General features: G+C 38.7%; 1 protein-coding gene across 1 annotated transcript in view; it reads right to left on the bottom strand.

The window, feature by feature from the left end:
- The window catches only part of DIS3L2 (DIS3 like 3'-5' exoribonuclease 2), a 378,448-nt gene that overhangs the window by 317,677 nt on the left and 35,797 nt on the right, over positions 1-24,974 (bottom strand). The window contains exons 2-3 of the mRNA XM_025404797.1: positions 1,379-1,523; positions 686-843 (exon numbers count right to left, since the gene is read on the bottom strand). Coding sequence (XP_025260582.1) covers positions 686-843; positions 1,379-1,430 — 210 coding nt within the window. The 5' untranslated portion in view covers positions 1,431-1,523. The remainder of the gene's footprint in view (positions 1-685; positions 844-1,378; positions 1,524-24,974) is intronic.

Here is a 24,974-nt window from a genome sequence, read left to right as displayed (position 1 = left end):
GCTGAAGTACAGCAAGGCAATCTTGTCTACCTCCATCTCAAAGGCACCCATGCTGCACACTCCTAACCATAACTGTTCCTGGCTCACAATGGATGCTCAATAAACATTTGTTCAGCCAAACCACTGAACTAGCTTGTAAACACAGTTTGTAAACTATAAAGCACTCAACAAATACTGTCTATTGTTGTTTACTGCTTCCTTTCCAACCTCATCCATTTTTCTCCATCATTCAGCATCCACATGCTCCAGAAAAACTGATATTCAATGTTTCGTATATCCAAACCCAATTTCTCACTTCTATTGTAGTAGGTCACACTGGTCCCTCCATTTGTAAAGGTCTCTTTTACCTTCACTTATTCAAATTGCACCAATCCATGGCCTGGCTCAAATATGTCACTTCCAATAAAGCATCTCTAGGCAAGCCTAATGGGAAATAGCAGCTCCCTCCTCTCAAATCTCAGAGCACTTTGCCTGTTCCTGTCTTATGGTGCTTATTACCTCTAAATGTACTGTAGTTCTAAGAAGAACCTGTTACTTCATCATCTCTGTTATGCCATCATAACAGCCCTGCACCTGTTACATCATCACCTCTCTGAAAGCACATAGCACAGAACAGGAAATAGTTTAATAGATTGTTTTGGATTCCACATATTCAGGCAATAGCCTTCCAGTAGATTTTAAGCACCTGGATGAGTGTTCCTCTCTTCAAGCCTTCCGAAACATCCTCCTTGAACATGTAAGTTTCAAATATGCTCTTTTTCTTCCCTCGTGTGGACTTGTTCTTTGACTTTTTGTCACCTGGCGAAGCACCAATGTCATGTGGGCCAGCCACAGTGGACACACCTAGAAACATGAGGCAGCAATCAACTCTTTCCTCAAACATCTGTGTATTTTCAAAACTGGAGATATCATACCTTTTTACAATTATTATTTAAAGAGACCAACAAGAGACTGAAACTCCCTGATGGTGATTTTGAACAATAACAAAAAGGAAAGAGTGGCTAAGAAAACATGAATAAAATATACACAGATGAGACTTGAGTTTTAAATCAGCACAACAACATGGATGGAACATAATGTGAATAATGAGTCCAGTGTTCTTTGCTATTTATATACACAAACTTTTTGAAAATAGAAATTACTAAAAGATTGCCACTTTACTAGAGGAAATTAAACAGCTGTACTTAATACAACGATAAATTAAGATAGCAAGAAACCACATCTAATTCTAGAAAAAATCACACAGGAGAATATTTAACAGGTCACTAAAAGAATTATAGTAGCCCTTAGTCCTAAAAGACACCCTCCACTTCACACCCATTTCACTTTTATTTCAGTTCTCCAATTATTTAGACAGACTCCATTTTCCTTTTACTACCTCTGGGGGTCCCCAGGGGCCGGAGGTTCATTCTGTAGTCAGGATGGCTCATTATTGGCTCCAAGGTCACTCTTCTCTCCAGATCCAAAGAAACCTCCACTGCTCAGCTCAGAGTTCCCGCCTTGAGCAGCTCTGTTGTCATTCACTGAAACCAAGAAGAGATTGGTAATTGGAGAGCGATTAAGTTGTAGGCTCCTCTGTCCTCTCAGAAATTTAGTATTTCAATGGCAAAGGCAACGTGGTGCCCCTCCTGGGTTCTGGCATAACATTCTCCAGGGCAGTTAGTCAAACACACCATCTGTCTCAAGTTTCTTTTCAAGGCCTTCACCCTCACAAGTACCACTAGACTGCTTCTTTGGGCCACTTCAACTAAACATCTCCACAAATGGGGCAATGATGTGAAAAATAAGGAATCCTGCAGTTCTATTCAGCTTGTGAAATGAACAAAAATATAAAGAAATATAGTTTTGAAAAGTGATATAAAGATCTAGAATCTAAAAGTTGTAATGGAATGGTACTAAACTGGGGTTCAATATGTGGCATTTACTAAGTCCAACTCTGGACAAATGATATACCTCTATGAAACCAAGTTAATTCCTTAGAATCCACCAGCAAAACCTAATTCATTATCACAACTTGATGTCCAAAACTATGCAGGGAACCCCAGATGATTCACACACTTTCAAAACATGGCAATACTGTAATTAGACGTCTCTTCCCCTACTCTTACCTGCCATCACCTCAAACCAGTTGTCTGATGAGAAGCTCAAACAGCTGTGTCTAAGGAATATAAGAGCAGCTGCCAGGATCAGCAGGCTGGAATGTGGGTCCCCGCAGCTGGCCCCTAGCATTCCACCTGGATGCTGAACATGTCATCACAACTTCTACTTTCTAGTCTCTGATGGCCACCAGCCCAGGAGTCAAGTCTATATTTGAAATTTTTGTGGGCAGCCTGAGTTCCCACAAAACGAATCAAGATGTCATTCTGAACACTAGCTTCTATTTCCTCTATATTTCCCACACACATCCTTCACCAAAATGATGTAATTTCTCTTTAAATTGAAATTAATACTAACTCAGCAGCAGAAAAGCAATGGAGACAAAGGATAACAGGCCACTTAGGGCAAGATAAAGAGATTCACAGATAAAGCCAATCCTGTTGCAAGAAGGGAGAGAAAGAGATGGCCTTATATAAACAGCAAGGGAATGGGAAAGGCAGATGGAGGAGTCAAGACTGTCTGAGGGTTTAATACAGAAATGCATTTATGCACTCAGTAATTTCACACGTATTTCTTCAAGGCACTACACTAGACAGAATGAAGGATAAGGGGTAAGCACTGTGTTTTTTAAAGTGTGGATAAATGTACAGATGATAAGAAAGAAAGAGTGTCTCCAAGTCAGGAAACCTGAGAGTACTTTAGGAAAGATTTTAAAGAACTAAGAGTGTGAGGAAAGCATACTGTTGGCAAAAGGAAATAAAAATAGAGGCGCAAACAGAAAATACAGGCAAGTTCTCACAAAATTAATTCCATTTGGATAGAGTCCAGCCTATACGAAGGGAGGCAGTGGCAAGGAAATTAAAACAAGTTGGAAGGCCTAAAAAACTAGGCCAGTTTTTCAAAAGCACTAGGGAGTTTTCAAAGCATGAATGAGCAGAAGAGAAAAACAACATATTAGAATTGTTTCAGGAAACCTGGTACAGGACTCAAAGTCATCTGGAGTTGACAGATACTAGTAGCAGATGTATCTTAGGAGAAAATCAGAACAGACAGGTGAAAGGAAAGGAAGACCCAAACTTGAGTTCAGGACACTGAAAAGAAGAGGCCCTTACCATGGTATTACGCAGGACAAAGCAGCACCACCTAGCAACCAGGCAGGTCTGGAAGTCAGCAAGGTGGGAGTGGCTGTGTGAGATTTCTAGGTAGGAGACTGGGAGTTGGTAAAGTTAGAGAAGATGATGAATTCTACTTGGAGTATTATATACCTCCACATGGAGCGATCCACCAAATACTTGAAAACGGGAGCAAAAGAGAGAAATGGGCCAGTCATTTGCATAAAGATGGTAACACAGAGAGTTCAAGAATAGATGAGATTGCCAAGAAAGGGTACGCAGATACAGAGGAGGGCACAGGATAAGGAATGAACAAGCAACATTCCCTTCCCTGTGACATCATTTTGAAGGCCTATTAACCCTATAGAAGTTCTGGGCACTCTTACCCTGACAAAATCTGGGTTAGGGCAACTTTTAGGAAATGTAAAGAAGTAGAAAATATAACCAAGAAGCTAACGAAGATGTAGGAAAAGAACCAACAGAGGCAGGCGTTAAGAAAACAAAGAGAAAAGAGCTCCCAAATGAGGACAGATCCATGATCAGGGTATGCTCCCACTAGTGACTAAGAATACAAATGATGGCAGCCTTGGTTGGGGCAAGGGGTCGGGAGCAAACTGCCAACAACCCAAAAACAGCCGCCGGAATTGAGAATGGGGCACTACATGTCAATCCTGATTCAGGCAAAAGTTCAAAATGAAGGGGAGCTACTGCTAGGTAAGTGAGATGAGGTGACAGATTTCAATTCCAGTGTTCCTAGGTCAGCTGCATCTGTGTCTTTCCTTCACAGCAGTTATCCCAGTTTGTGTGATTAATACCTAACTCGTCTCTCTAGCTTAGGGAGACAAGGAATGTTTGGTTGGGTTTGTCATTGTAACTCTGGTGGCTCCCACAGCACCTAGGATAGAATAGGTGCTCAAAAGCCACTCCATAAATGAATGGATGAGTTTGTTTTCATGAACAAGCAGTGAGAACACCAAACAGAGTAGGGTCATACCGGGAAAGTACATTAAAAACAAGTCAGCAAAGAATGGGGGAAGAACGCAGGACTCAGAAAACAAAATTGGCAAGAATAAGCCGGACAGCTAGGCAGGCAGTCAAAGCCCACATTTGGGTACCAAAGCACTAGAAGCAGATGGAAAGATTCTGAGTATATAAAATGCCAAGTAGAAAATGAACAAACAATGGCTGGGTGCGGTGGCTGATGCCTGTAGTCCTAACACTTTGGGAGGCCAAGGCGGGCAGATTGTCTGAGCTCAGCAGTTCAAGACCAGCCTGGGCAACATGGCGAAACCCCGTGTCTACTAAAAATACAAAAAATTAGTTGGGCAAGGTGGCATGCGCCTGTAATCCCAGCTACTCGAGGCTGAGGCACAAGAATTGCTTGAACCCAGGAGGCAGAGATTGCAGTGAGCCGAGAGTGTGCACTTCAGCCTGGGCGACAGAGTGAGACTCTGTCTCAAAAAAGAAAAATGAACAAACAGGCCAGGAGCAGTGGCTCACGCCTGTAATCCTAGCACTTTGGGAGGCCACGGAGGGGAGATCACCTAAGGTAGGGAGTTTGAGACCAGCCTGACCAACATGGAGAAAACCTCTCTCTACTAAAAAAAAAATACAAAATTAGCGTGTGTGGTGGCGCATGTCTGTAATCCTAGCTACTCAGGAGGCTAAGGCAGGAGAATTGCTTGAACTTGGGAGGCAGAGGTTGCAGTGAGCCAAGATCACGCCATTGCACTCCAGCCTGGGCAACAAGAACAAAACTTCTTCTCAAAAAAAAAAAAAGAAAGAAAGAAAGAAAAGAAAGAAATAAAAGAAAATGAACAAACAAGCAATCTTCTATTCCCTGTGACATAGTTATAAAGGCCCATTAAGCCTGAAGAAGTCCCTGGGCACTCCTACCCTGACACATTGAAAGCACAGGCCAGTTTCCAACCCTTACTAACTTACAGAATGAGGGCCACTGATACACTGCCCAACTGCCCACTGGACCCTAGAAAAGGTGTCCTACCATGGAAATAGCCATACATTCTTAAGAGCTGGGCTGGCATTAGCATGAACAGGCAATAGTGGTCAATAATGTCACATAGTAAAAGAAGGCAGGAAGGATGAGGAATGGGGAAAAGGTACTAGACCTCATAAGGGCAAATCTGAAGAAAGCTTCTGGGTGAAATAAATGGTGTCTTGAGATCCTTTGTATTCCCCAAAACCTAGCACAATGCACAGTACATAGCAAAAGCGCAACAATTTGAATAAATGAAGCCTATTTGGGACAGAAATCAGGTTACAACAAATATATACTAGTGAGAAGTATGAGTAGCAGAGCCAGGACTACAATGGGGCAAGCCAGGCACTTAGGGTGCAAAATTTGAAAATGCAAAGTTCTATGAGTACCAGTCCCACACTTGCAGGACCCAGGAGTGAGAGCTTCCTAGAACTTTTGTGCCTTATGCATCTCACTTGTCTTCGCCTAGCCTTAGTACTTATGAGTAGCAGAGCAAATGGAATGTATGAAGCCGAGTAGCAAAGGAAACTCAAAGATATAAAGTCCAAAGACAGGTTTAAAGGCCGAAAAAAATGAGCCAATGGAAAGCAAAAGATGGGAAAAACAAGCAAAAGATGACTATTGATTAAGAAAAAAAAAGGACAAAATTAAATCTCAATGAGATTAGAAAAATAAACCATTTACATTACAAATCAATAAGAAGTACATGGATTAATCAACAAGTAGTATTAAGACACTACTTAACACCATTTTTAAAAAATAACCAACAAATCCCTACTTCATAAAATATTCCAAAATAAATTTCAGTTTGAATGAAATTTAAATGTTCAAAAATGAGAGACAGAGACAGGGAGACACACTCAGAGAGGAAAGACAGAGAGAAAGGGAGGGGGCAGGGGAAAGGACATCCAGAACTACTGAATGAGGAGTTTGACAAATATTAACCCCCTAAAGCAACAATAAAACTAACAACATTGTTAAAACTATTTAAAGTCTTGATATTGATCAAAAACATTACAACAAATTTGAGAAGTGCTGGTCCAAGAAAATCTACTGAATCTTGGTAAGAACAGTGAAGAGTGTGGTGTTTTAGCCTGGGGCTCCTATCATCCCACACTCGCTCCCAATTGCTTGGTACAGAAGCTACCAGGGTAGGACAAGCTGTGATGACAGGAGGCTCCACTGCCAGAGGGAGCTAAATTAATTTGGAGAAGAATTCCATGCCCATAGGTATTCTCAAAAAGTGATTTCAACAGCAAAAAAGGAGGGAAAGCCAATATTACAGCTAATTTGAGTTTGCAATACCAGTTAGCGCAAGCAACAGATCAGCAAACCAACCAGAAATTTAACATGGAGAACTAAGGAATGAGACAGCCAAACTGGGCCTTGATAAAAATCTTTTTTCCTGCTGGTCTGGAAGACTGTGCACATGCACAAGACTGCAAACATGAAGAAAGAAATGACAGGGCCACAGCAAGCTGCTCATTCCTAGAAAAAGATGAGGCCTTGCAAATGGAGAAAGTAAAACCCAGGCAGACTTTCTGAACTTTGAACGCATTCCCCAAGCCTCATAAAAACCAATGACAAAGGAAAGCTCATTGTTTCAAGGAATTTAAACACGACCTCTGACCAATCATAGGTTGGCCACTAAGATACGCTGACCCAGGGGGCCAATACTTGACAGCCATACTGAAAAATAAAAACAAGAAAGGATGAGCTAAGCAGAGACATCAGCAGTCACACATGCACTCCATGGAGAAACAGACTCCATGGAATTAATTAGTTCAGCCAAGTCACTAAATAAACAAAAAGAGCAACCACCTCTAACTCTGGGGAGAAGGGAATCAAAATACAGAATATATTATCAAAAATACCCAGTTTTCATAAGATATGCAAAGAAACAGAAAAGCGTGACCCATACATGGAAGGGGGACAGTTTCAACAAAAACTCTCTCTAGGGGAGCCTAGATTTTGAAGTCAGCCAATAAAGACTTCAAAGCAGCTATTATAAATATGTTCAAAGAACTAAAAGAAAATACTTTTAAAATAAAGGAAACTATGTTGACAATGACTCAGCAAACAGAGAATATTAACTAAGAAATTATAAAAAAGAGCCAAATGGAAATTTCAAGTGGAAAGACAACAACTGAAATGAAAAATTCACTAGAGAAGCTCAAGAGGAGAATTAAGCTGGCAGAAGAAATAAGCAATAAATTTGAAGGTAGATCAATTAAGGTTATACAATCTGAAGAAAAGAAAGAACAAGGAAATTTTCTTTTACTTCCAAAGTCAAGAACTGTAATAAGGAGTCTCACTCCACTTTTTAAATTTTTGATGTCTGACCACTGACTTATGTTAGGCCTCACCTCACTTTTCCCCTTTTGAACCCACAACTGAGCAGGCTAATAAGAAAGTCCACATGTGCCTTGCCTTTGGCCCCCATGAAAAATTCAAGTTTTGCTGATCCTCAGCCTGCACATGGGATCTCCCCAACACCCTAGGCATTATAAAGGCATAACCCACTCCCTCTGTCTAACCCAAGGCAGGCCAGACCCACTTGTACTAACTCTACCATCCCCAGAAGTCTCTTGGGTGAATAATAAACTTTCTCTCAAATTTTGTTGGCTTGTGAAGTGCTTCCAGCATAGACATCCTACCTGTTAATTGGGAGGGTTACTTTCTACCTCCACAGGGTGACCACAGAATAGGAATGAAAGAGAGGACATCTCTATAAACCTTACAGAAATTAAAAGGATTATAAAGGAATACAATAAACTTAGAAAAAACGGACAAATTCCCAGAAACAAAAATTACTAAAACTTAGTCAAAAAGAAATGGAAAATTCGGCCAGGTGCAGTGGCTCACACCTGTAATCCCAGCACTTTCAGAGGCCAAGACAGGCAGATTGCTTGAACCCAGGAGTTTGAGAACAGCCGCAGCAATATGGCAAAACTCCAACCCTATTAAAAAAAAAAAAAGTACAAAAAATTAGATGGGTATGGTGGTATGCACCTGTAGTCCCAGCTACTCTGGTGGCTGAGGTGGGAGGATGACCTAAGCCTGGGAGATCAAAGCTGTGGTGAGCTGTGATTACACCACTGAACTCCAGCCCAAGTGACAGAGTGAGACCCTGTCTCAAAAAAAAAAAAAAAAAAGGAGAAAATCTGAATAGACATATAACAAGTAAATAAATTGAATTATTACATTAAAATCTTCCAATAAAGAAAACTTCAGGCTCAAATGTCTTCACTGGTGTATTCTACCAAACATCGAAAGAAAAAAATATTATCAAATCCTTTACAATTCTTCCAGAAAACAGAGAACTCATTCTGTTATGACAGTATTCCCTTGATACCATAGCCAAAGAAAGGCATCAGAAGAAAAAAACTAAAACTTGTAAACAGATAAGATAATTCATATCTTAAAAAATTCTTCTTGAATCAATTTTATTAATTTGTATTTCTATAGGAATTTATCAATTTCATCTAACATTTCATGGTGGGAGTAGAATGTTGTTCCAAATATCCTCTTGTATTTTCTTAATACCTGTCCTTTCTAATATGGTGAAAGTGTTCTTTATCTGTGTTGGCCAACATGGTAGTCACTAGCTATGTCTTTGGAGCAATTTTAGAGTGACTAGCACAACTGAAAAACTGTCAAGTTTGAAACATTTGTATTTCATCTTTATTCATAATGGATATTCTCTCAGGTTTGTTGGGGAAGAGGTTGGGTTTCCTTTTGTAGAGAGCTCCGTCACCCAGACCGAACTGCAGTGGCACGATCACAGCGCTGTAACCTCAAACTCCTAGGTTCAAGCAATCCTCCTGCCTTAGCCTCCTGAGTAGCTAGGATTACAGGCATATGTCACCACATCCAACTAATTTTTTATTTTTTTATTTTTTGAAGAGATGTTGTCTCACTATGTTGCCCAGGCTGATCTTGAACTCCTAGGCTCAAGCAATCCTTCCACCTCAGCCTTCTAAAGTGCTGGGATAGATGTGAGACACCACACCCAGCCTTTTTCAGGTTGTAAAATTCTAGACTGTTATTTACTCTCATACTCTGAAGGTATCATTCCATTGTCTTACAGCCTCCATTGTTTCATTGAGAAGTCAGCCATTAATCTAATTTTCAATTCTTTGAAAGAATAACATTTCTTCTCGCCAACCTGGCAGATTTTGAAATTTTCCTCTTTAGCTTTGGCTTTCTACAGATTTACTACCCTAGACCAAGGTACGGATTTCTTTTTTATCCTGCTTAGCGTTAGTAAGGTTTCTTGAATCTGTTGCTTAATAACTTTAATAAGTTTTAAAAAGTTTTTCATGAAGGTTTTCAGCCATTCTCTATTCAAATATTGTTTCTGCCCATTCTCTCTCAACTCTTTGCCAGGATTCCAATTACACACTTTTGATCTCCTCAATGTCTCTATGTCTCCCTCAATGTCTTCAGTAGTTTCCATCCTTTTTTCTCTGAATTTTTCCACTTCACTAATTCTCCCTTCAGCTCTGTCAAATTCTCTTAAGCCCATCAAGTTCCCAATTTCAGTTAGTTTTCAAGTCTAAAATTTTCATCTTTTCAAGTTTCTAGTTCTCTGCTAAGAATGCTGAATCTTGTCTTTTATATTTGAACAAGGTAAGCATGGTATATTTAAATCTGCTCCTAAAAATTCCAATATGAGAAGCCCCTATGGATCAATACTATCTTCTATTCCTTGTACTTAATTTTGTTCATGTTATTCGATCATGCCATGCTTGATTTTTTAAAATTATGAGCTGGACATTATATTTGCAGAATGTTTATAGTAACATTCACAAGTAATATTACCTTCCAAACAGAATTTACAACATTTGCTTCTGCCAAGCACCTGAGACAATAAATTACCTCAATCTATTTTCAGGGTTTAAAGGTATTCAAAGTGGAGCAACAGTCCCTGTGAGGGCCTATCTACATCCAATTCACCCCTACTTCTAGGCTGTGGCCCTTCAGGGTACCAACACCAAATAAGAGTGATTCACCAAGATCACTCACAACTCACATTAGCAGGGCCTAAATTCCAATTCCTATCCCTCTAACCTTAAAAGGCTATTAAATTTACTACTCAGGCTGGGCACAGTGGCTCACACCTGTAATCCCAGCACTTTGGGAGGCCAAGGTGGGTGGATCACTTGAAGCCAGGAGTTTGAGACCAGCCTGGGCAATGTAGCGAGATCCTGTCTCTATAAAAAATACAAAAATTAGCCAGACACGGTGGTGCACACCTGTAGTCCTAGCTACTCAGGAGGCTGAGACAGGACAATCACTTGAGCCTGAGAGGTGAAGGTTGCAGTGAGCCAAGATTGGGTCACTGTGCTCCAGTCGGGGTGGCAGAAGTGAAACCCTATCTCAAAAAAAAAAAAAAAAAAAAAAGTACTGCTCAGTTTTTCAGCTGATCCCTCAAAAAAACTCAGCAAATATTCACTGGAGAAAAACAGTCCCAAATACTAACCTTATATCTCTAAGCCTTTATTCTCTCCTAGACATACTCTTATTACCTCTCAAATACTTTCAAAGTATTTCTCAATACTTTGAGGGGAAGGGCTGTATTTGGTTGGTGTTTCTAGTTGTTGTCTCATGGAAGATTGGCTTCCAATTATTTTCTTTTTTTGTTTGTTTGAAATGGAGTCTTGCTCTGTCTCCCAGGCTGGAGTGCAATGGCGTAATCTTGGCTCACTGCAACCTCCGCTTTCTGGGTTCAAGTGATTCTCCTACCTCAGCCTCCGAAGTAGCTGGGATTATGTGTGCCTGCCACTTCGCTTGGCTAATCTTTGTATTTTTAGTAGAGACAGGGTTTTACCATGGTAACTAGGCTGGTCTTTAACTCCTGGCCTCAAGTGATCCACCCACCTCGGCCTCCCAAAGTGCTAGGATTACAGGTGTGAATCACTGTGCCCAGTCAGGTTTCCAATCATTTTCTATGCCATAACTGAGAGTCGAAGTATCAACCTCACTCTTAACTCTCTCATTCCCAACTCTCTCCTATATGGACTCACTCTTCTCCCAGACAAAACTTCTCCATACCTACACCTATCCTCGCTTTCTATTTTAGAGGGGAAAATGTCCCTACATATTTATAACCTAACCCTCTTAATGTGTGTTCTTCATCCTATTTTAATCTACTCTAGAACTTTTAACACACCCATTGTTCTCGCCACTGGGGTATTCCCAATAGCACACAACCAATGTAAGAACCTGGCCCTGGCTCCCCTTCTGCCCACCTCAAGCTACCAGCTATCATTCCATTTCTCTCATTCCCATCCCTACCAAAGTTTAAAAATGTAGTCTAGACTCACAACCTCTATTTCCCCCATTACATACTCTTTAATCTCTTTTGCAATATGACTTCTATCCTCTTCTCTATAATGAAGTAAAGCTTTCTGTATTCCTAGGAAGAAAAATCCTCACTACTTAAATAATGGCATTCTCTCAGTTTGCTTGTTTTTTGTGCAGGATGCCACTGACCAGCTATATCTTTGTAATACAAATTCTTCACCCTTGGCCTTCAGAACACAACAGTCTCGTGGTTCTTCTCCTTCTCTCTCTACAATTCACAGATTTCCTTACAGACTCCTCTTTTATTCACTAACCTCTTCAGTTTCTACCATTTATAAGATTCTACTCTTATACCCCATCTCACTTCTCTTTTAAAGAGTTTTAAATTTTCATCTCCAGCTCTGCTCTTCAAAGCTCTTCTTTAACTTTCCCACATCCTGCTGAATAATACTGGCAAGCACTTTGAATGCCACATGTTTCTAATTCAATTTATTATTCTCCTCAAACTAAATTTTCCACCTGCATACTACATCCAGATTAATGACATCATTATCATCCCTGGGCAGCAACAGTAAACATCTAATCTCTTTTTCTCTATCAGTATTCTATTACCAAATTCTGTCTATTCTACCTTCAAAATGAGTCATAAGTAGAGTCCTTCCTTTCCAACTTAATTAGCACTGTCTGAATTCAGGTTGTTACAACTGTATATGTACCATAAAGATGGCAATAGTTTCTTAGCAGGTCTCTCACCTACAAATCTCTTTTCTTCACTCCATGTTTCACCTACAACATAGAAGATATTTTATAAAATGCCTTTTCTTTTTTCTTTTTTTTTTTTCCTCAAGGCAGAGTCTCGCTCTGTCGCCCAAGCTGGAGTGTAGTGGCATGATCTTGGCTCACTGCAACCTCTGCCTCCCAGGTTCAAGCGATTCTTCCACCTCAGCCTCCAAGTAGCTGGAACTAAAGGTGTGTGCCACCAAGCCCGGCTAATTTTTGTATTTTTAGTAGAGACAGGGTTTTGCCATGTTGGCCAGGCTGGTCTCGAACTCCTGACCTCAGGTGAGCCACCACCTTGGCCCCCCAAAGTGCTGGGATTACAGGCGTGACCCAGTGCACCCAGCCATAAAGTGCCTTTTCAAAACCCTTCAGGGTTGCTCACTGCAACTCTATAATCTTACCCACCCATCCAGGCACATCTCTTACTAGAAGTTTTACAATATCACACCAGGTGAATCCCTGATGAAAACAGTAAGTTGGGAAAGACTATGATTGCCATCAAAGCCAGAAAAATGACTTAAAAACAAACATGTTAACAATTACAAACTCTGGAAAAAAATCAGAAACAACTACCTATAGATTCTGAAGTGTAAACAAATGGAGGCAGGCTGTTGGAAGGAGTAGGAATCTGGACAAGTAACTGATAGTAGGGCGAATTTCATGTGTTTTTATAAAATTTGTGGGGAGGGAAACAGAAGTTTTGGCCCAAGGGCAGGCCACCATCACAGGGGTGGTGCAATGCAGGCAGCTAAATCTTCAACAGAAATTCCACAGGCTGTGCCTGGCTAGAAGACAGGACCACAGGTGGAGGGTGACCACAGGTGGAGGTTAGTAGCAATCTAAAAGAGGAGCAAGCTGAAGAAGGGAATCCCCTAATTCTTATGACTCTTCAAGTCTAAGGCTGACCCCTTAGCCGTGTAGACATGCAGGACAGACTCAATGCAACATCATAAAGGCCTAAAAATTTCAAATGAGATTTAAGCCAACTCCTACAGAAGACAAGACACAATCTGAGCCTAACAGGGTCTGAAGCTAAGTGCTAGTGAAATAAAAATAAAAATAAAAAATCAAGATTCTTCAAAGGAATTTAACAGAATTCAGAGTCTACACAAAATAGTATTCAAGAAACAATCCAAAAGTATTTGACTAAGAACCCAGAAAACATAGTCCATTCTAAAGGGAAAACTACAAATCTCAACCTCAAAATGACTCAGATGTTAGAATCATCAGACAAGAACTTTACATCAGCTCTGATAACTATGCTCATTGAGGTAAAGACACTTGAAATGACTGAAGAGATTGAAACTCTCAACAGAGAAATAAAAACGTACTTAAAAATGAGAATTTTAGACCAGGTGCAGTGGCTCATGCCTGTAATCCTCCCACTTTGGGAGACTAAGACAGGCAGATCACTTGAGCCCAGGAATTCAAGAGCAGCCTGGCCAACATGGTGAAACCCCGTCTCTACTAAAAACACAAAAATTAGCTGGGTGTGGAAGGACATGCCAGCTACTCGGGAGGCTGAGGTGGACAGATCACTAGAGCCCAGGAGGTGGAGGTTGCACTGAGCCAAGATCACACCACTACACTCCTGCAAAGGCAACAGAGTGACAACCAGTCTCAAAAAGAAAAAAAAAAAAAAAAATTTTTAACTAATAAATACAATATCTGAAATAAAAAATTCAGTGGATAACCTCAATAGCAAAATAGAGGTAAAAGAATAAACACTCAAGGAGCTTAAACTTTATCAACAGAAATTATACAACCTGAAAAACAGAAAGAAGATTGAACAAAAAGATAAAGTATTATGGACTTACAGGACAATATCAAAAGGTTAAACATAAGGGTAATTGGCCTGGTGGGTCACGCCTGTAATCCCAGCACTTTGGGAGGCCAAGGCGGGTGGATGACCTGAAGTCATCCATTCGAGACTAGCTTGGACGACATGGTGAAACCCTGTCTTTACTAAAAATACAAAAATTAGCTGGGTGTGGTGGTGCAAGCCTGTAATCCCAGCTACTTGGGAGGGTGAGGCATGAGAATTGCTTGAACCTGGGAGGCAGAGGCTGCAGTGAGCCAAGATCATGCCACCGCACTCCAGTCTAGGAAACAGAGCAAGACTCTTGTCTCCATAAATAAATAAATAAATAAATGGAATTGATTTCCCAGAAGAAGAGAATGGGTCCCCAAAAAATGAAGAAACATTGGCTAAAAACATCCCAGATTTGCTGATGTTTAATATGCCTTTTTATATGTTCTGACTTTTGGAACCACATTGATGCTTCATATCTCAAAAAAAAGCTATATATTTATGTTTGCTGAAAAACATAAATATATAGATTCTATAAGCTGAATGAACCCCAAAAAGGAAAATTTGTTTCTAAATTATATCTATATCATCATAATCAAACTGCTGAAGACAAATATAGGGAAAATCTAAAGTAGTCAACGTAAAAAGAAATACCTCAAACAGAACAACATTTTGAACAGCAGCAGATTCCTTATTTTTTATCGTCATCTTTCCTGCCATCCAAAGACAATGGAATAATTTATCTTTAAAGGGCTAAAAGAAAAAAACTGTCAGCCCTGAATCCTATTTCCAGCAAAAATATCCTTCTGTAAATGAAGGCAAAACAAAGACATTTTTCAGATAAAAGAGAAAACCCATCACCAGCAGGATTGTACTACAAGAAACACCATATTGCGTTCTTCAGGCTAAAGGGATATGATACTAGAGCAAAACTGGATTTTTAGGAATAAATGTTAAGCATCGGAAATATTTAATGTATGTAAATTACACATGAGTAAAGTTATAAAAACTTTTAAGGAAAATTATTTCTAATCTGCAATTCTATAAGCGGTCAAACTAACAATCAAGTATGGGGGTAGAATAAAGACATTTTCAAAATAGCAGGCCTAAAAAAATGTCCTGTATTTTTTCTCATGAAGCTACTAAAGGATGTGCTCTACCAAAATGACAGAATAAACTGAGAGAGAGGATGATACGGAGTACGATGAGGAGAAGACTCAGCACAAAAAAAGTACACAGGAATTTTCTAAGGCAACAGAGAAAAAAGAGACCCCAGGATAGCCAATGTGCAGTAAGCATAGAGGGTCCTCTAGATTGGAGGACAAAGGTCTAGATTAGAGCAGAGTCAAGAAAGAGAAATTGTTATCATCAAGATCCCTGTTACCAAATAATTTAGTGTCTCTTTAATCCAAGGCAGAATACCTGGGTGAGCCTGGCTTGCTTCCTGTTCTAGGCTTAACTTGACCATAACCTGATGAAGTTCCTACTCTCCCCTTGAATAACTTGATTTAGCTGAGGCCACTCATTTCACCACACGGAAGTGTTCTACTTTGACCAACTCCTGAGCTTCTGAATTAACTAAAAGATAATCTATAGTATGCTTCCTTTTATATGACAAAGAAAGAAAAAATAAGAGTTACACACACACATATGCTCATTTGTGCAAAAGGACACACAACACAGTAAATTAGAAACTAATGAGATTGGCTACCTACAGTGAGTAGATGGAAACAGTGAAAGGGAGGCAGGTGATAACTAGGTAAAAGAAATAGATGTGGAATAACACTTCACTTAATATGCCTTTTTATATGTTCTGACTTTTGGAACCACATTGATGCTTCATATCTCAAAAAAAAGCAACATAAAATAAAAGAGAATGGGGGAAATGGCCTAAAAATGCAATTCAAATAGAAAGAAATTATGGTAACTATACTTAAAATGAAAAACACAACAAATGTTAATGAAATAAACTGAAGAAGACACCAAAAAATGGAAAGATATCCCATGTTCATGGATTGCAGAATATTGTAACAGTGTCCTTACTACCCAAAGCATTCTACAGATTCAATATAATCTCTACCAAAATTCCAGGACATTTTTCACAAAAATAGAAAAAGCAATCCTAAAATTCATATAGAATCACAAAAGACCCCAAATAGGCAAAGCAATCTTGAGCAAAACGAATAAAGCCTAAGCTATCACACTACCTGATCTCAAAATACAGCCTACAGTAATCAAAACAGCACAGTACTGGCTGGCATCAAAGCAGACACACAGAGCAATGGAACAGAAAAGAAAGCCCAGAAATGAAAACACACATTTACTATCAATTGGCCCTCAAAAAGATGCCAAGAATACATAGTGGGGAAAGGACAATCTCTTCAATAAATGGTACTGAGAGAACTGGATTTCTATGTCCAGAAGAATGAAATTAGACACTCATCTCACAACATACACAAAAACCAAGTCAAAATAGATTAAAGGAAGTCAGCAGCGGTGGCTCAGCCTGTAATCCCAGCACTTTGGGAGGCCAAGGAGGGTAGATCACCTGAGGTCAGGAGTTCGGGACCAGCCTGACCAATATGGTGAAACCCTGTGTCTACTAAAAATACAAAAATTTGCTGGGCATGGTAGCACATGCCTGTAATCCCAGCTACTCAGGAGGCTGAGCCAGGAGAATGCTTGAACCCGGGAGGTGGAGGTTGCAGTGACCCAAGATTGGGCCACTGCACTCCAGTCTGGGTGACAAGAATAAAACTCCATCTCAAAAAAAAAAAAAAAAAGAATTAAAGATTTAAATGTAAGGCCTGACACTGAAAACTACTGGGAAAAAACATGGAGGTAAATAAAGTTCCATGACATTGATCAGGGCAAAGATTTTTTTCTTTAAGAATACAAAAGCACAGGCAATAAAAGCAAAAAAAAAAAAAAAAAGACAAATGGCATTCGACTAAGCTAAGAAGACTCTGTTAGGCAAAAAATCAACAGAGCAAAGAGACAAGTTAATGAATGAGAGAATATATTTGCAAATCATACATTTAATAAAGAGTTAATATCCAAAATGCAAGGAACTCGAACGATCAATTGTAAGAAAACAAATAACCTAATTTAAAAACGGGAAAAGGACCTAGGTAGACAATTCTCAAAAGACCTATAAATGGCCAACAGGTATATGAAAAAAATGCTCAATATCACTAATCATTAGGGGAATGCAAATTAAAACCACAGTGAGACACTACCTAATACCTGCTAGAATGGCTACTTTGGAAAACACAAAAGATAACAAGTGTTAGCAAGGATGTGGAGAAAGAGAACCCTTGTACACTGTTGGTGGAAATGTAAATTACTATAGTCATTAGGGAAAACAGTTTGGAGGTTTCTCAAAAATTTAAAAACAGAACTACCCTATGATCCAGGAATTCCACTTCTGGGTATGTATTCAAAGGAAATGAAATCAGTACATCAAAAAGACATTTGCACTCCCACGTTCATTACAGTATTAGTCTCAATAGCCAAGATACAGAATCAACCTAAATGCTCAGCAAGGGTGAATGGATTTTCAAAATGTGGTATATATACACAATGGAATACCATTTGGTTTAATAAAAAAAAAAAAGGAAGCCAGGTGCAGTGGCTCATGCCTGTAGTCCCAGCACTTTGGGAGGCCAAGGTGGGAGAATTGCCTGAGTTCAGGAGTTTGAGACCAGCCTGGGCAACAACATGGTGAAATCAGTCTCCTAAAAAAAAAAAAGAAGAAGAAGAAGAAGAAAGAAAGAAAGAAGGAAAGAGAGAAAGAGAGAAAGGAAAGGAGAGGAGAGGAGAGGAAATCCTCTCATTTGCAACAACATGGATGAACCTAGAGGACATTAGGCTAAATGAAATAAGCCAGGCATTCAGAAAGACAAATACCAGATGATCTCATTTATATGTGCTGTGTAAAAAAGTTGAACTGATAGGAACAGAGAATAAAATGGTGGTTACCAGAGGCTGGGGGTTGAGGGGAGAGGAGAGATGTCTGTGCCAAAAGACATAATATTTCAATAAGACTGGAGGAATAAGTTCAAGAGATCTATTGTACATCACAGCAACTACAGTTAATAACAATATATTGTATACAGTCATCCCTCTGTATCCATGAGTTCTGTGTCTGTGACTTCAGATCAAAAATATTTGGGGAAACAACAATAAAAATAAAAATACAATAATTTTTTTAAAAGAATCTAAATTTTAAAATACAGTATAACAATTTTCATACCATTTATATTGTATTAGGTATTATAAGTAACCTAGAGAGGATTTAAAGTCTATAGAAAGATAAGCATAGGTTATATGCAAATGTCTTACCATTTTATATGAGGGACCTGAGGATCCACATTTTTTGGTAGCTGTAGGGGTCCTGGAACCAATCCCCTGTGGATATCCAGGAGCCAAATATACTTGAAAATTGCTAAGAGAGTGTATTTTAAGTGTTCTCATCACCAAAAAAATGATAAGTAAATGAGGTAATGGATATGTTAAGTAGCTTGATCTAGTGATTCCACAATGTATACATATAGCAAAACATCATGTTGCACACCATAAAAATATGTAATTTTTTTGCTTGTCAATTAAAAATAAATAAATCACAATATATTAGAGAGCAGCAGGAAATGGGTATAAAAGGAATGGCACACTAACCCAAGTAACTGTGGGGTACAGTATTTAACCAAATCCTGTGGCTAAAAACAAAAAATAAGTGTAAATAAAGATTAAACTCTGGTTAATAGGTTGTTTTTTATAGAAGTCTGAGTTAGCAATTCTAAAACTGTTTTCCATATATCCTAGATGGAACAAATAAGTAAATACTTGTGGATAAGGAGCCAAGTTTGTCAATGTTGGAGAAAAAAAATTACAAATATGGAAAAGTGGAAAGGCTAGAATTGAAATGGAACTGGAGATATCAGTATAACTCAATGGTTTACAATAAATAGAGAAATACAGATGCATCTATATACACACACAAATGTACATAGCATGTAAAGATATATTCTTATATTCCCTAGCTTTGTCTACTTAAAGGGCCTAGAATCAATCACATTCCAGTAGCAATGGGAATATTTAGTGTCTAGATCTCAGTTTCTAAACACCATTCATCACTAAAAGCAACCAATGGAAAAATGGCCAATTCTGAGACAAATGTATTTGTACATTTCTACCCCAGAAGAGGGGCTGGCAAACTATGCATAGCTCATCCACCTGTTTATGTAAATAAACTTTTACTGAAACATAGCCAAGCTCATTAGTTTACAAATTATCTACGGCTGCTTTCATGCTGCAAGGGCAGAGTTTAACAGTTGCAAGAGGGACTGTATGGTCTACAAAATTGAAAATATTTACTATCTGGCCACTTACAGAAAAGGTTTGCCAAGCCCTGGCCTAGAATATCTTGCTGTTCCAGAAAGTAAGAAAATACTCAAAAAATGATGAGGACATGTCAAAAGTTCACAGGAACCTTCTGAAAAGTCTGCTACTGGCCAAATATATGATCATTTAAATATCAAAATTTTATAACTGACTAAATAAAATAAGAATCCATAAGTTCCTACTGATAAAAAGACAAAAATAAATAAATAAGTGAAAGGGAGAAGCCATTCCTTACAGCAGTATCGCAACTGATAAATTTAGAAAAAACAACGGAATTAGAAAATTACCATTGGCAATCATCACCATACTAATTAATATGTATTCATCAATGAAATCTAAAACTAGTGGTTAAGAGTTTAAGAAGTAACAGAATTTTAAATGGTTTCAAAGTATCCTCGAAGATATTATGTAAACACAAAGAGGAAAATCTATCTTGACAGTGGAAATATCTGGCAGACCCACCTTAACCAGGTGATCAAAGTAAACACGTGTAATGCGCCAAATCAACATCATATTCTCCTGATATGAAGCACTAAGAAAAACATATCAGTTTTGAAACATCGGTTCTATGGTTTGAATGTCCCCTCCAAAATTTACGTTGAAATTTAATTGTCAGTGTGATGGTATTAACAGGTGGGATCATTAAGAAGGAATTTGGCCATGAGGGCTCAACCATCATGAATGAATCAATGCTATTATCACAGAAATGAGTTTCTGATAAAAGTGAGTTTGGCCCTCACTGCTCTTGCTCTCTTGCCCTTATGCCCTCCACCACAGGATGATGCAGCCAGAAGGCTCTCAACAGATGTCAACACCTTACTATTGGACTTTCCAGACTCCAGAACTGTGAGAAAAATAAATTTCCTTTTCTTATAAATTATCCAGTTTGTGGCACTCTGTTATAGCAACAGAAATCAAATTAAGACAGTCAGTTAAACCCATATTGAGGGACCTGCTAAAAACTGGCCCTGTTGTATAACTGGCCTATAATCTTCAAAAACGTTAAAATCATGAAAGGAAAAACTGTTCCAAATTAAACGAGACTAAAGACACATAGCAACTCTATGCCACTCATGATCCAGAATTTTCTTTTCATATAAGAAAGGAAAAGGGCATGACTGGGAAATTTGAATAAAATCTATTGGTTAATGGTATATCAGTGTTAATTCCCTGATTCTGATAACTGCATAATGTTATAAAAGAGGATGGCTTTGTTTTGAGTGTCTCCACTCACAAAAAAAAAAAAAGAGGGTAAGTCGGGAGGGATACTAAAGCAAATGTGGTAAAATATTAACACTGGGGAATCTTGTAAAGAATACAAAGTAATTATTTGTACCATTCTCTCATCTCTTTTATAGGTCTGAAATTATGTTTTTCAAAAGAACCCAAATCTAATCATAGAATCATACCTGTTTTACTGAATTACATTTTTTCTCATGCCAAAGAATATTCCCAACAACTGACTAACAATTTTAACATACCCCAACATGGAATACAAATGACGCACTAAATAAATGAAGTTCAAATAATCAATTAAAGGCTATGTGGACTACGGGATCATTCCATCCTGTTTCGTATGAGCCAAAACAGATTTATTAGCTGCAAGCTCAAATAAAGTGATCTCAAATGAGAGTTATGTCAGTAAAAACACTGCCTGTTAACAGGTCAGCAGTGACTTTACTCACTTATATTTTACAAAATATTTTGAGGATTTAAAAGATTAAATGTCCTGAAAGGGACAACAGCCCAGGACTTTTTGCAAACACAGCTGTTGGTTAAAGCTCTTGAGAAAAGAAAAGCTCTGGAATAGAAATCAGTTGTAGGAAGAGATAATGGTTATAAAATACTAAGCAAATTTTGGAATCTTTATTAATCTAATAGCTGACTTGTTTCTAAACCTTTGCTTCCTTACAATATGCTAGGCTTGCTTCAGGCCCTGGCCATAGAACAATAGCCATGACAGACCAGGTCCCTACTCTCATGGCGCTTACAATCTAGGGGACGAGATGGACAATAAACAAGTACACAGGCAATGACACAGAATGGGGAGGCAGTGGCCAACAGGGTGGGGAAAATGGACACTACTTTAGTTCAGTCATCAGGAAAGCCTTTATTGAGAAATAATACTGTCACGAAGGCCACCATGTGGAGGTCACAGACTAGAGCCTTCTAGACAGACAGTATGACAAGTATAAAGACAGAAAAGGAGGAACAATCTCAGCATGTTCAAAGAACTTTAAAATAGAAAGCCTCCATAGTCTATGTATAGTAGTAAAGAATAATCAATTTTATATTAGGTGTGGTAACAGTACTTTGACTACATGTGAAAATGTTCATATTGCATAGTTAAGATATGCACATAAATGATGTCAGGATTTCTTTAAAATATTTCAGCAAAATAAAGATAAACATGGCAAATGTACAAAAAATACTAAATTTGGGTTATGCACTAGGCTCTCAATGCACTATTCTCTACTTTTGTATGTTTCAAATTTTTCATAAATTTTAGAAATTCCACAAAATAGAGGCTTCATGTTAAAACTGACAATACTTCATTATATTCTTTCTCTTACTTTAATACCCCAGCTCGGCTCTTACCTCTTCAGTTCTTCCTTCTGATGACCTCACCTGAGACATAAACAAAAGCTTTAAGGACCTAGGTATATACAAGATAGGTCCTACACTCTACAGCTGAATCCAGTTTCTATGACAGATATAGCTACTCTATCTAAGGCAAGGTTGGAAGCTAGACAGTATTAAAATAAGAGAGCATAAAACAAACCACACATGGCTCAAGCCTGTAATCCCAGCACTTTGGGAGGCCGAGACGGGCGGATCACGAAGTCAGGAGATCGAGACCATCCTGGCTAACACGGTGAAACCCCATCTCTACTGAAAAAAAAATACAAAAACTAGCCGGGCATGATGGCGGGCGCCTGTAGTCCCAGCTACCTGGGAGGCTGAGGCAGGAGAATGGCGTGAACCCGGGAGGCGGAGCTTGCAGTGAGCTGAGATCCGGCCACTGCACTCCAGCCTGGGTGACAGAGCGAGACTCCGTTTCAAAAAAAAAAAAAAACCACACACTGATAAACAAGAAGTCATTCTTCCTGAGAAAAACAGGAATTGCCTGGACCAAAGACCATCCTCCCAATTCCATGGGGATTACTCTGGCAAAGACATTCTAATTGTGAAATCCCAATTTTCAGTCAATTTTCAGTCTTGATCTTACTTGACCTTGCTGTCGCACTCGACACAGTTGAGCATTCCCTTCCTTCTTGAACCTCTCTGTCTGGCAGATGTGAGGGCAGTACTGAAGATGCCCGTGCTTCTTCCTTTTAAGGACAAGTGTCTCTACCACAGCCCCTCCTGAGAGACAGGAAGAAACTTTTGTCCCAAATGACCAATTTTGAAGAAACCAGAGTGAGTCCCTCATGGGACCCAATAATCTATACTTTATTGAATGGTTTGGAAGCTGTGTGTCAGACTCTTCTATTTCTAGGAACACAGTGGAGTCAATATCTGAAAAACCTTCTGATACTGAATTACTATAACTGCTAAACAAAATATTATCAGTTTCTTTTAAAATGCACAGTTGAGTTCTCAAGAAAGAAAAGAAAATCACCAGGAGCTAAAAATCAGGTGGGAGCTAGAAACCAGAAAAAGTAAAAACTGAGGCTACAGAGACCCTGGGAGCACTTTCTGGTGTTAGTATCAAGAGTGGTTTAAAGCTGCAGAGGGACAGAAGATTCTCAAGCCTTGATGATACAAAATGTAGAGAGGTTGAAGTGAGCCCCTTGGAAAAAACTCAGACCCTTGAAGGGGAACAATCTCAGTGAGAAAATAGGCTAGAAAAAATACACCTGCTGGTGAAGGAAAAAAATCACAGGTGTCTGTTTTGATCTAGGCTCCACAGGAGAGTCTCCTCTGAACATTCAGAACCCAAGATTGCATTCATACAATAGGGTCCAGCTAACAAACCCCAAGCATAGAAACAAACTTAAAGTGATCCTAGATTGGTAGTACCCACTGCTGAACCAAAAACTCCTCTCAGAACTATTTGCTTCAGAATATGCCTATAGTCCAAAGCCTGCTAAATGCTTACAAAACACATAAGGAAAGAGCCATCATGATTGACAGTCAGAAAACAAAAAAAAATAGCAAAATGTAGTACAAAATAACTTCTGGTCTTAAAAAAAGACAAATACAGAATATTTTTAAACTATGTACATAAAGTAATAAAAGGGCCCAGTGGCTCACACCTGGGAGACCGAGGAGGGCAAAACACTTGAGCCCAGGAGTTTGAGACCAGCCTGGGCAAAATAGTGAGACCCCTTCTCTACAAAAAGTTAGCCAGATGTGTTGGCATGTGCCTGTAGTCCCAGTTACTTGAAAGGCTGAGGTGAGAGGATCACCTGAGCCCAGAAGGTCGAGGTTACAGTGAGCCATGATCACACCACTGCACTCCAGCCTGGGTGACAGAGTGAGAACCTATCTCAAAAAAAAAATGAATAAAAGAAAAAAAGAAAAGAAAAAATAAACACAAGTGAAAGAAACTTACTAAAATGTAAATTTTGAAAGAATTAAATAGAACTTTTATAAGTAAAAAGTAACTAATGCTGGAGAGTAACTTTATAGTTAAGTGTACTAGTACTAGACTTTCTCCTCTTAAGTTTTTAAAATTACATTAGGTAATTAAAAGCAAAAGTATAATATTGTCTGATGTGGTTTTCAATGTATGTAAAGGAGATATTTAAGACAACTAACTATAAAGCAGGGAGGGTAAAGGGACCTAAATCGCAGTAAGTTTCCTATGTTCTACCTGAAGTGGTAAGCTGTTGACACTAGTAGACTACGACATAGTAAAGACATCAATTCTCCCCAAACTGATTTATACATTCAACATAATTCTTAGCAAAGTCCCAAGATCTCTTGTAGATATAGACAAGCTTATCTTAAATTTTATATAGAAATGAAAAGGAACTAGAATAACTAAAATAATGAACAACCAAAAAAAAATAAAGTTGGAGGAATCATACTACGTGATTTTAAGCTATATAGCTATAGCAATTAAGACTGTGATATTTTCAGAGGGACAGCCACCTAGACCAATGGAACAACAGAGAGATCCCAGAAACAGCCCCTTGCAAATATGCCCAACTGATTTCAGACAGAAGTGCAAATGCAATTCAAGGGAGGAAAGACAGCCTTTTCAACAAACAGTGCTGGAACAACTGGACATCAATAGACCAAAAAAAAAAAAAAAACTATCAAAAAATCTTGACCTTTGCCTCAGACCATATATAAAAATTAACTCAAAATGGATGCCAGATCTAATACAAAAACTATAAAACTCTTAGAGGAGACCATAAGAGAAAAGCAGGAGGACCTAGGATTAGGTGAAAAGTTCTTAGTCACAACATGAAAAGCATGATCACAAAAGAAAAAAAAAAGATAAATTGTTATT

The sequence above is a fragment of the Theropithecus gelada genome, chromosome 12 (assembly GCF_003255815.1).
Source record: "Theropithecus gelada isolate Dixy chromosome 12, Tgel_1.0, whole genome shotgun sequence".
Classification (NCBI taxonomy): domain Eukaryota; kingdom Metazoa; phylum Chordata; class Mammalia; order Primates; family Cercopithecidae; genus Theropithecus; species Theropithecus gelada.
Note: the sequence above shows the minus strand (reverse complement) of the source record. Positions and strands in the feature narration are given on the sequence as shown.